The sequence below is a fragment of the Taeniopygia guttata genome, chromosome 4 (assembly GCF_048771995.1).
Source record: "Taeniopygia guttata chromosome 4, bTaeGut7.mat, whole genome shotgun sequence".
NCBI lineage: Eukaryota > Metazoa > Chordata > Aves > Passeriformes > Estrildidae > Taeniopygia > Taeniopygia guttata.
In genome coordinates, this window is record NC_133028.1 from 54666436 (window position 1) to 54678769 (window position 12334).

At 41.0% G+C, this 12334-nt stretch overlaps 1 protein-coding gene across 30 annotated transcripts in view; it reads right to left on the reverse strand.

Moving 5' to 3' along the window:
- Window positions 1-12334, reverse strand: part of ADGRL3 (adhesion G protein-coupled receptor L3) — a 490266-nt gene that overhangs the window by 256418 nt on the left and 221514 nt on the right. For 26 of the 30 annotated variants that reach the window (XR_012055755.1, XR_005980340.2, XM_030271767.4 and 23 more), the window contains 2 exons: window positions 7584-7604; window positions 6641-6854 (listed from right to left, as the gene is read on the reverse strand). Coding sequence is in view for 28 of the 30 variants with exons in the window: in XM_030271767.4 (XP_030127627.4) it covers window positions 6641-6854; window positions 7584-7604 (235 nt within the window). In the remaining 2 variants the exon portion in view is untranslated. The remainder of the gene's footprint in view (window positions 1-6640; window positions 6855-7583; window positions 7605-12334) is intronic. The other 4 variants (XM_041716094.2, XM_030271763.4, XM_030271744.4 and 1 more) reach the window with 1 other exon arrangement.

The following is a 12334-nucleotide window of genomic DNA, read 5'->3' on the forward strand; positions in this document are numbered from 1 at the left end:
TGCTTTGCATAGATTTAAGCCTCGTGACAAGAAGACCAAGCATCTGAAGGACACTTCCTTTGACAGCCTCGCGTGACTGCCACGTTCAAGTGGATGGAAGATGCAAGAAGACTGAGCAAAAGCAGCCTTGATGTTTATCACTTCAGCTACTTAGGTAATGGACAGGAGGGAAGCATGCAGATGCCTAGCTTTAAACTTTGCTCTTTGGGCACTTTGGATAATGCTTACATGGTACAAAACCCATTTCAGCCAAAGCAGAGAAAAGCACCCAAAAGCCTAAAGCTGCATGTTCCCTGAGCACCTGTTTTGTGGATCCAGGACTCTGCTGCCAGCAACACATCCATTCTTTCTCAACCCTTCCTCCCACGTTAACAATTGACCTGCTGCTCTCAACAAGCCTCAAACACAGAAGAAAAATAGATGACAGGAGTATGTTTCACATAGGTCTTCTCCCACTGCCAAAAGCTACATGTGAAAGGCTGCCAAGGGCTGGCTGGTTCCTTCCCTCTGACAGGGTGGAGGTGGCCACTTTCACACTAGTTAAGTAACGGACACAGTAATAAACCTGGATTTTTCCTGCATGATTTTCAGCATATCATGTGTTCAGAGATTCTGAGGCCACTTCAAGGTATGATTTACTCAAGAGATTATACTGTGTCTTCTCTTTGTCAGTTAAGGCCAGGATAAAGGGGGAACTGGAAAGAAACAAAATGAAATAGCTGGAAAAACTGAAACTTAGAGAACAGCAAAGAGGAATTCCTCCAGCATGCCCACATCAAGGAGGCCTTTCCCTTCGGCCACAGGAGCTGCTGGTTGCAAGTTGCTTTCTCAGCTCAAGTCTAGATTCTCCCAAATGGCAATGCACTGGAGTCGCATGCTAACAGCAACCAAAACCTGACAGCCACAGCACAACACAACCATCTATTTATTTATTTATTGTAAGTGTGGTGTTCTACAGCTGGCCACAGCTACCAATTTGTACCCAGGGAGGCCTAAAGCACTATTTTTCATCTACAGAGCCTTCCACGGTTTGAAACCTAATTACGTTCAGAAGCTACTGCCTCCTCCTCATCTGTTACCATGGCAGCTGCAATTATCCGAGAGGTTTGAGTTGGCAAACCCTGATTTCCTAGGGTACCAAGGAAATTCCAAGGGACTATCACTTTAAGAATTTATTCCAACATAATTTTCAGGAAAGGAAGAGGTAGGATAAATTAAGACTATGTAAGCTGGGAAGTAGCAACCTATTTTAGAGTGATTCAACAGCCCAGTGCACAAAACCCCACTAGGACTGTTGTTGTTTAGTTATTTTTAATTTTTTCCCTATCTTAGTAATATAGCACAGACCCTTGTCCCAGGGTCAAGGTTCAGGTGAGGTTAACAGAATTCCCTTAATTTTAAAATCTTTCCACATGGTAAGAAAATAGATAGTTGAACCAAGTGGAGAGTCTTGTTTTCTAACCTTTAATATCAGAATCCAGGGAACGTGAGTTTCACTATTCTCCACTGATTTCTACTGGTTACAAAAACTGTTTAACTGAAACAGTAGTATTTTTCCATATTGATGCTTTTCACGTGGAGATCTCAAAGCGCCAGACTCAGGCTTCCCAGAAAGCCTAGCTTCCCATTGCAGCATCTCAGTCCTTCAGAAATGTACTTCTCATGCCATCTGTGTGGTAACAAATTTAGAAAAATGAGTAGTATCTTGGCAGTCTTAGCAAAATGTGCTCAGGATGCAGAGGAGGGTGGTGGGGGGTTCCTACCAAATAGGGCATTCAGTATCTGAGTCAGAGGTGATGACAGCATCGAAGAACGGGGCTGTTTTCTAAGAAACATGCCATTAATTTTGTAGAGCCTGACACAAGTGTGCTGCAGTTCAGCTGAAGCCATCCCCTTGAGTCCTGCTGATGGCCTTGTCAGTACAGAGCCTCCAGGTCTGCAGCTCTCCTGTCCTTTGCACCTTCACACACACACTGTAACAAGCTACTTAATATACATGACTCTACAAGAACATCCCAAATCTAGTCTGTTCAAAACCAGCGGCCATTTCATGAATGACCCTATCTATAAAATACAGGTAATCCTGCCTCTTTATTTCCCAATGCAAGTGCAGATCACTGACATTTGAGAAGTGTCGTGAAAATCACAGGAGATGATAACATCAATAACAGCACGCCATGAGATGCAATATTATTACAATAATAATGGCACTCATTTCAGACTCCGGCATTTTTCAGGTCATCAACCAAAACATTAGCAAAATAGCCCTTCAGGAGATGAAAAATCTTTGCAGTGTAATGCAAGCTGCTTCATTCATTTTATTTATTTTCCCCTATACTGTGCAAAGTGCCTGCTACCGTCCCTCCAACTACCAAGAGAATTGTGAGTGCCCCTTCTCACATAAAAAGATTAGGCCCTCTGATGAAACTAAAGGGAAATCTAAGAGCAGCTGACCACAGTCTTACATTCCTTCAGTCTTGCACTTTTTCAATTTTTTTTTCCTTTTAAGTCTTGACCTGTAATCTTCATCAATGATGTCAACACTGAAACCACAGGGACAAACCATGCAGATCAGACTCAAACCTAAAGGAAATTAGCTCAGCTAAGCTACTGCAGGCCCAGCAGGACATTTAGTACCTCCCAGCTGTGCCTCCCTTCAGGGGAAAATCGAGGAGATAGTTGAGCAGCTTTCAGCAGCCCTCATCCCCAAGCCAGAAGTGGTAAGAGCAGCATACAAGAGCTCTGCATGGCTCTGCCTTGGCAAAAGTCAAACACTGCCTACTTTGCAAACTGATCTCTCTGGTTGTTGATAGGCATGAGAGTTTCTCAGCAAGAGCCTTCCACATCTTCTAGGGCAGAAAAAATCTTGCTTTGATCTTCAGAAAAATTGCTGAGACATGTGAATATTTCTCCTGTCTCTTCTGCTCTGCCTTCTGGTTTTGTCATTTTGCCTCATTCTTCCATCCCTCCTTTCCCTCATCCAGATTAAAAGTAGCAGACAATGGTTGGGGTAGACAAGGATCCAAAAAGCAAAAGGAAATCCTTGCTCTTGCCTTTAGGGCAAAAAATCAAAGTGCTCTGAGTATGTGTACCTACATGTCAGATACTTCCTACTGTTCCTACTTGGACTTTCCTCTCCCCCCGCCCTTTACAACATTTGAGGTTAAAGTCTATGAAAAAGAATGTTCCAAACGTCAAAGTTAAATGCAAAGGTTGTACTGACAGCACAAAGTTCTGTGAACATACATGCAAAACTCTGATCCCCTCTTCTTCCATCCCTTGCTTGCAAGCCAGGATGCTTCCTTGGTGGGAACCACCAACAGGAAATTCAAGAGAGCACACCAAAAGCTATTTTCCCCCTTTTTCCTTTAGGGTGTTTTTAATATACTAAACTGTGTTAACACTATAAAAAAACAAAGGCAACTCTTAGAGGAATAGAAGGCCATTTTTCCCTGTTGCTCACAGAGAACTCTGGCTGTTGGAATCGATGATATGTTAATTTTGTGGCACCGTCACTAAAGGGAGGCCATAGTAAAGTCTCCCATGGTACAGTGCACTCAATTTAAAATGGGCATGGTTAAAATTTAATTAATTGTTACAGGCCTTGTAAAGATTCTTCTCCAAAGAAAACATGGTACAAAATACATTTTTTTTCTAATCACATCAGAAAAACTTAAGTTCATAAAGCACACTTTCTGAGCTGTTACGGACAACAGCTGCTCAGATGTTTGAAGGAGGAGCTTTTAAATTTTGAAGGCAAAATTTAAAAAAATAAATAAAAAAGAAAAACCTAAAGTAGGTCTCAGAGATTTAATGTCTTATAAAATAGCTCCCTACAAGCTGTTTAAATGTCCTTTACTTCAAGCAATACTCCCAAGATTGTAGAGAGTTTCAGGGCAATACTTGCAGCAAGAACTCCTTGTGTTCCCTCTGCTTAGGGGCTCCACAAACACACCGTAAGATTTATGCCTTACCCTTTCAAATAACCTCATGTAGTCATCTGCAAAAATTACTTTACATAAGCGTGCAGAATAAAGGAACATGTTAGCTCAGGCTGTTGGGATTTTGGGTTGTTTTTTTTTTTTTTCCAGGTTTTCTTTGGTGGGGGTGGGCTGGGGGAGCAATCACTAATATTTACCATAAATCTGCTCACTCACAGCCTCAGCTCACACACTAGCACCACCTTTGTCTCACACACACTTTCCTTCCCATCTTTCCCTCTCTCCTTCCCCACAGCCACACCAGAATGAGTCTTGAGTTGGCCATGCAGTGTTGCTGATTAAAATTTGCCAGCAGTGAGACAACTTCCTATAGAGTCTAGAAGGAGACTGTGTATTTATGAATGCAATAATTAATGAATGCACAATAGGCACACACTGCACATACGACTTTTCTTTCCATACACAGGCACCTTCAGTTACCATGCAGGTTTCACTGTCATGACAATCTTCAGTTCCCAGCAGCTGCTCCCCCACCCTGCAGCATTAGCAAAGAGACAAGCTCACTGTGTTAGAGCCTGCATTCATCTGCAAACCCACCCAAATACTGCTAGATTGATTAATTTTGAAGGTAGACATTTTCAGAAGAAAATGCCATAGTTAGTGCCACAACTACTAGGCTGTCACAATTTTCCTTTTGGACTATTTTTTTTTCAGAGGCTCAGCTGTAAAGTGTAGTCTGAGCTGTGAGCTGACAGACTGGTTTGCATCTTAAGAACATATTTCATTTTAATGGCGTTATTTTTAAATTGTTTCAACTCTCTGAATTAATGGAGACATAAAAAAACCACAAGACTGACAAAAATGCAAAGTATAGTATATTCTCAATTTTTACATGTCTTTTAACATCAGGCTTATATTTATTTTCAAGAAACTCAATAGTACCCAATAATAGGACTGCACATCTTTTCCCACCTTCAGTGTCCATCCTCTTCAGCACCATTTTCTGCTGTCCAAATGGAAGAACAGATATTTTGCCACAGAGATGAGCTTCCCTGGCCACTCTCTGCTAAGCCATTGAGCCTGCACTGATGATACGTGGAGGTGAGTAATCACCAGAAATTTTCGTTGCAATGTTACGGGCACAGAAGAAAATTGTGTGCCCTCCCTGACCCAAGGGCCAATGTTTATTGCAGACTTGCTGTAAGCAGGGACTGACCAGAAGGTTGCAGAGCTGTGCATTTGGCTGGGGAGCTGCAGCCTAGAGCACACTAATAAATACAGATATATAAAAATATTAATACTTTGGACTCTGTAATGGCCCACAAAGGGGATGACACGGCTTTATTCTGCCAATATGCAGAGGATTAAGGGTTTCTGCTTGAAGCCACTAACAACCTGAACAGGAGAATTACAGTAATTCCACTAAAACCACACGGAATCCAAGGGAATGGCTGATGGTACGTTGCTACCACTTCTCTCAAAAATGCAGCTGAAACAACCCTATAAACAAGAATTCAACCAGCTAACCAAGAAGGTCCAACTTAAAGAATGGTCTTAGAGGAGCCACATGCAGCAGTGGGGACATTTGTCATGAGACTTCTCAACATTTTGAGACCTAAATACTCAACATGGAGCAGTTTCTAAAGTCAAAAATAGCAGTTAGCATGTGAAAAACAGCTGCAACTCATGTTCCTCACACCAGTCCATTTTAGTGCAAAACATTTCACAGCAAACAACAGCAAGATGCTCCATTAAAACTCTGCACTGCTTTAAGCCATGAGGTCACTGTTAGGACCCAAACATGTTGTCATGACATCAATTAGCAACAGTTTGCCTATGCCAACGCCATTATTAATACCTTGAAATACTAATCTCTATTACTGATTAACAGTCAAATGCACTAAATAATGTTTCATGCATTAAGAATGTATTACTGAATTCAATTACATGTCAAGAGCTGTGACTTATGAATCCTTCCCACAACACCATTTGTGCCAGAAAATATCTTTAAAAATTCAGCAACATTTAAAAGGCTTTTCATAACCAAGATACCTCTATATTGGAATAAACTGTTAGGCCCTAGCTTTGCAAGCAAGACGGGAGTCTGTCTATATGTCTGACTGCATCTCAGTTACCATTTCCAAATGCAGCAGTCACACATAACAGCTACAGTTCTTACTGAGCAATTTAGCAATTCATCAATGAGAATACCAATGCTTGACTAGAAATTCAGATCTTCCCTAAAACTAAGCCTGGCAACACAAGGAAGGATGCAGATGCCTCTTTGCATTTTGAAAACTGTAAATGTTATTCTGAACACAAAATACTGATTGTTTCAAGGAGATTACTGGCATTCTGTTTGAACACAGCACAAGAACTAGTGAATATGCATTTTGAGAAAGATTTCACTTCTACATTCATTAAGAGCCTTGATATTGAGGTATTTCAGAGGGAAAACTGGGACGCAGGGAGAATCAAGATGACTGATGAGCAGTACTTACAGGAAATGTTATTTATATTGCGTAATGCTAAACCAACTCAGTTAAACCCACAGTTTAGCAATGATAGCTGTAATTCTGTGCACATACATCCAGACTAAGCACTTGCATTTTCTCATGCAAACACACACACACAACTAGTGTGTACACTCCCGATGAAAAATTCGACAGTCAGCAAACAAAGAATATTAAGTACTATACCTTTGAGTCATAATCTTATAGGCATCTGGCAGATAACAGCGGATATTCTCCATCTGAGCAGGATCAGAGTCACAGATTTTATCATCAGTCCTGCCGTAGTTGGCACTTTCGATCATGATAACATCCGTTCCCGGGCAGCGCAGCTCAATGGGGTAACTCTCGCAGGACAGCTCCCTTCGGACCACAGCCATGGGCACTGGGGCACGGCTGAAAGCTGCAAGGATTAACACAGAAACACAGTCAACACTGGCTTTCCACACCAAGGCTAAAATTAAAAGCGGAATCACGTTCAGCAGCAGGCTTTACCCATATGCTGTGCTGAGATAGTTTCGGTACCATTCAGATTAGATCTGCAGAAAAGGGGTCTGGTTGCTGGCTTGCTGGCTGCCCAGAGTAACCATTTCTCCACTCAGTGACTTGATTTTCTCATTTTAAAGACAATCTAAAGATTCCTTTTGTATAGGGATTTAGAAATCCCTTATTGAAATAGGTAAATGGCAACTATGGCATCGTTATTATTTCTACTTACCAGGTGAAAAACTATTTGGCTTTGATATATAAAATTACAGTCCTGCATTGTACTTGAACAAGCAAAGAAAATTTTATGACAACAAGCAATCCAAGAACCAGGAACCCACCTGCTCAGCAAGATTGCACCTGTCCCACAGCAGATGTAATAACATCTGTATTGCTCCTGGTCCTTTTCTTAGCCCTTAGAAAAAAGTAATCCTAATGGCTTTTGCTGTAGCCTGCAGCATGCCTGGGGGTGGCCTGCAGGTTCTGGCACCAATCCCAAATTTTGGGCCCTACAGTGATACTTGGAAAGGCCAATTTATGGGACACCAGATGATTTAAGTTCAGTCTTGGCTTTGCATTGGATCTGATTAGATGGTCAAATAGTTGGCAAATACTTGTGAAATTAAAGAGCTCTCAGAAATCTTACCTGTTTTAAAAGAAATCCAGGCTACAGTTTGCAAAAGAAAAAAAAAAAAAAAAAGAAACACGCTTTGAGATGCCTTGAAAAAAAAGCCCTAAAGTATTAGTAAACAATGCCACTTGACAACAAGCAATTGTATTTCCCATCTTTACAGCCTCTTTGATCCAAAGATCTTAAACAGCTTGACGAACGTGAATCTATTAATCCCCAAATATCCCTATGAAGTAGCTACAGCACTGTCTTTCCAAGTTCAACCACAGAAGGGTTTTGCAGCTTCCAGATGATCTCATGGGAAATCCGTTGTGATGCTAGGAACCAAATACTTGTTTCCCAGCCTGGCACACCAGTCACAAGCTGAAATAAAAGCCAACTCCATTTCTTCTTTATTCCACAAGAATGAAAGGAACCACATAGGTTTCCAGATATAGGGATGATGTGCCCTCCCAGCTACATTTGCACACTTCCAACCAGAACACTCAGCATACAACCCAAGCCTGTCTGTATGTGATGGTGATAGGTTTAAGCCTCCAGCAGATCCATAGCCCATCTCATACCAGGCATCTTTAAACAGCTCCCTTTCCTCCTGGCCAAAGTATAAAAACACCAAAATACCCTCCCTCTAAACCAAAAATCCCATCCAACGTTCTGCTGGTTTGTTCCATAAAACTTCCCCATGGCATATGCACAGTAAGTTTGCTTATGGAAAATAAGATGATACTGATGTTTCTCAGAATACCATTTGACTATATCAAGGCTGCCCTGTCTGCAATCCAACACATTAACTTCCATGAATCCTTCCATTATTGTCAGTTGCCTCCTTTATGTATCACTGGACAGATTCTCAGATTCCAATTTCTGTAAATCTGCAGGGATTACTTTGATATCAGACCCTCCCTGGTGCGCCAGAGTTGTGGACTAATTGCCAAACTCCCAAGACAGATGTGAGCTTATTCTTGAATAATAGCTTGCACAATTAGCACAGCTTTAGGGTTTGGATCACTTGAGATGTCTCCTTCCCTGAGATCGGAGAAACGGTTTTGCCCTGGGCTCACATTGCACCATAGATTTATGTGATGCAATAAATTCTCACTGCTTCTCCTGTTACAGGAAGAGGAAAATGAGGAGGACAAGCGTGAACCTCTAAGGTGCACTGCCTCATTCTTACCCTTGGCTTGATATCACTAGTCAGGTGGAGGTGAGTGGAGCAAGGATGGTACAGTGATAGAGACAACATCTGATAGAAGAGATAAGCCAGCCAGAAAAGCAAAGTCAGCAGAGCTCAGCAATTTTAGCCTGTCCTAAAAACAACCTCAAGAGGTATTAAGTTTGCTTACAGGGATGTGTCCACAGAAGCCTGAAGCAGGTTCTGCTCTGTCAAACACTGGACTCTATGGCAGAAAGCCAGTGCTGACCAAAAAACTTCTGATGCCAGGATTCTGATTTTGGAAAATAGCTGTGGCGAGCTCTCCTCTCAAGTCTGTTCTATGCTAAACCTGAGCAGATTGGTGACATGGGAGGCAGAAGGTTTCTAGCAGCTTTTGGCAGAATGCTGAGGCCAAGGGCCCTCCCTCCTTCTGCCATGTGCTTAGATGACTCCTGCTAACTGCCAAAAAAATGACAAAATTAGGTTTACAGGCAATATTAGCTGTTTGGAGCTATGGTTTTGCCCAGTACTTTGGCAATTTGGATATTTTTCTCTGGAAGGTTAATATAGGCCATACAAAGGGCAAAGAGAGTTGGTAATACTACTTTACTTTTTACAGTTCCCACTACAGTATACAAAACATCTGAGCCACACGATTCAAAAAGTGTAATTTTTCTCTTAATTCTTATGCTTTGGGTTTTTATCAGTAACTATTCTATATCAAAGAAAGACATTAAACATGTGAAGGCTGAGGAAAACACTGCTTAAAATCACAAAAAATTAAATGCCTGAGAATTGACCCATACAAACCTGGTGTATTTGTCAAGCAGCTATACTGTACAAATACAACTAACCTTTACACTTGTGTTTTGCTGGAAATAAGACTTTAAGAATTACTAACAGCAAGTTACAAAACCATTAAAGAGATTTCTCTACCTCAAATGAGAACACATTTCTAGTATCATGAGTGTGTCTCCTGTACATAAGACTTTACAGCATTGATCTACTAAAATTGGATGCATATCAGTTCCAAGGATGTCCCCCAAACACCCCAAAACAAAGCTGAGCACCCCTTCCCCAAAACAACAGCTCATGTTCTATTCTCCAGTAAAGGATCTCTGGACAGATACAAACATTTCTAGATTCAGCTTTAAACTTCCTGGAATTCACCTTTTTTCCTTTCACACAATCACTTGACTGCTTGCTCTAAGAAAGACAGCTTTCACTTACAGACACCTCCCTGTGGTATCATGGAGTCAATATTTACATTTATTCTCTGGATAAAAAGCATAAAAAATTTAACAGCCCGGAAAAACTAGAAGCAGATGAATATTGTAATAGAGCACGATCTCCTATCATGCTTTCTCCTAAAGCAATAGGCACATGTTTTCCATCCTGCCATTGACCAGCAAATCATTCATTCTGCATGGCTTTTTTTTCTAATTCAGTATCTGCAATAAATACTCTGAAGGAAGATTAGAGCCTGGCTGTTTATCTCCTTGTAAACACATTTTTTGTTGTTGTGCCCCTATATGATAATCTTACTTAATCATTTTTACTGGTTTTCCTGTAAGGAGAAAAGATGTTTTGCTTTTTGCTGTGAAACAAGATACATCCAAGCCCATCTGTGAAATACACAGCACGATTGTATTAATTCATTAATACACTTCTCTCTCCTTTGAGCAGCTCCCTATCTTCACAGTCTCCACTGAGCTCCTTATTTAATCTCCTAAATAAGTGACCTAATTGTTGGCTTGAAGTCAAGAGAAGCTGATGGCTGCTCACTACTTTGAAAAACAGGTGTCTTTTTCCAGGATCCTATGTGCAGACAGCCATCTAAATACAGAACTTTAAAAGACTGTTTTTCAAATTCTTTAACGTTTAAATCTGTGCCAACTCGAGTTTTTTAGGTGCAGCCATTTGGTGGAAAATAATCCTCCAGAGCTTCTGCACGGCAAAGTGAGAGCAGAGGGTGAAAAGGCAACAGATAATGACAGGATTTTATCTGGGCGATTTAGAACTCCTTTGTCTCTGCTAATTTCAGGAGCTGGAAAATTAAGTAAGTCATCAAAATCTTGTGCTTTTTCTCCCCCTCGCTTTTGACCTCAGAATATAATTGCCTCTTGTCTTGCCTGCAGGGCACGGGCTTGTAGTTATCACTGTGTGCTTAATCAAATGCCAAAATAGCCTTTAAATTATGTGTTTCCTTGGCTGCTAGAGACTTGTTGAGCTCTGTTACATTCAGAGGCATGATGGTAATAGATGTACTTTTAAAAGAAAAGTGTGGGTTGATGCTTTTAATTAGGTTTTATATGCAATTTTCCCAGTAAAATCATTTTCTGGCTCAGAATTTTCAGTGCAAAAATTTAGTGCATATTTAAGGGCCGTGAAACAAAAGCTGGAACTGTAGAGATAATTATTTTCACAAGCTCTGTATTTGATTTGGTCTGCCCAGCTAAGTTCCCCAGTGCAAATGGAGCATGCTGGGGGAAGAGGCTTCCTCATAATTTGGAAGAATGCTTCTGTGTTTGTAATTTTGCAGTATTTAATACTCCCACAATTCACCTTGGCTCTGTGGGGGAAAAAAAATCATAAAGTAATAATAAAAAAAGTCCCCCTCCTCTTATTCTCAAGCCTACTCAGGTGTGGGTAGGAGTGGAAATTCTTTTCAGTCAACGAGTCAATGGGCTTTGTAGGGCCCATTCCACATTCTGAAGTACTTTTCTAAACCAGGGCCCTACTTAAAGTCTCCTTATTGTGTAAATTGTTTGCATCCAGACATTGCCCAGTATTTCTCCTCTGTCTCTCTTTACCTTAATCCAAATTATGCCTGGCCTCTGATCTCAAGAGCAATATTAGTGGAAAGCTTGCCTTTCAACAACCTTGAGTTAAAGATGGTGACAACAAACATTTCTCAGGCATCCAACATCCCCACTTCCCAATATTTTCACAAAAAAGTTCTGACAAGCTTAAAATGGCTTGGTTGGTCCAAAGTTCTCTGAAATCTTATGATTAATATACAGATATGGAAGTACCATTCTTTTGCCCCCACTTTCTCTACAGATGCTGACAATTAAAAAAAAATAAAAATAATAATAAACCCACAAGCAACTTTGTCTTTTCTAGAGGGACAGGGTGGAAAAGCCTTTCTTTTACTCTCTGCCTGCAGTGGGGTTAAAGAAAGGCGAATCCTACAGACCCTACAGAAAAAGGCTGATGCCAAGACATTGCAGCAAATGCTTGCAACATCCATATCCAGCTTCCCTGGGGAAGAAATGAAGACTGAATGCAGCCAGTGTGGCCAAAGAGCTGAAGCCATCAGCAGTGCAAGGGGGACAGTCCTGGTCCCTATTCCCAGCTCTCCCCTATGTGCCTCAGCTGATTGCTGTCTCATCTATCAAAATAGGAACATTACCTTACTTCCTCCATTAAGCATTCTAAAATCTGCTATGGAAAGGAAGAAGAGAATTACTTGCATCCTCAGAAAGTGAAGCATGTGGCTTCAGCTTTGATTTCTGCACATGAATCAAATACCCACATCCTCCTCGATCATCTTGGGCTTTTTTATTTTATAGATGATATCAAAAGCAATTTGCAACTTTCCTTTGGTCAC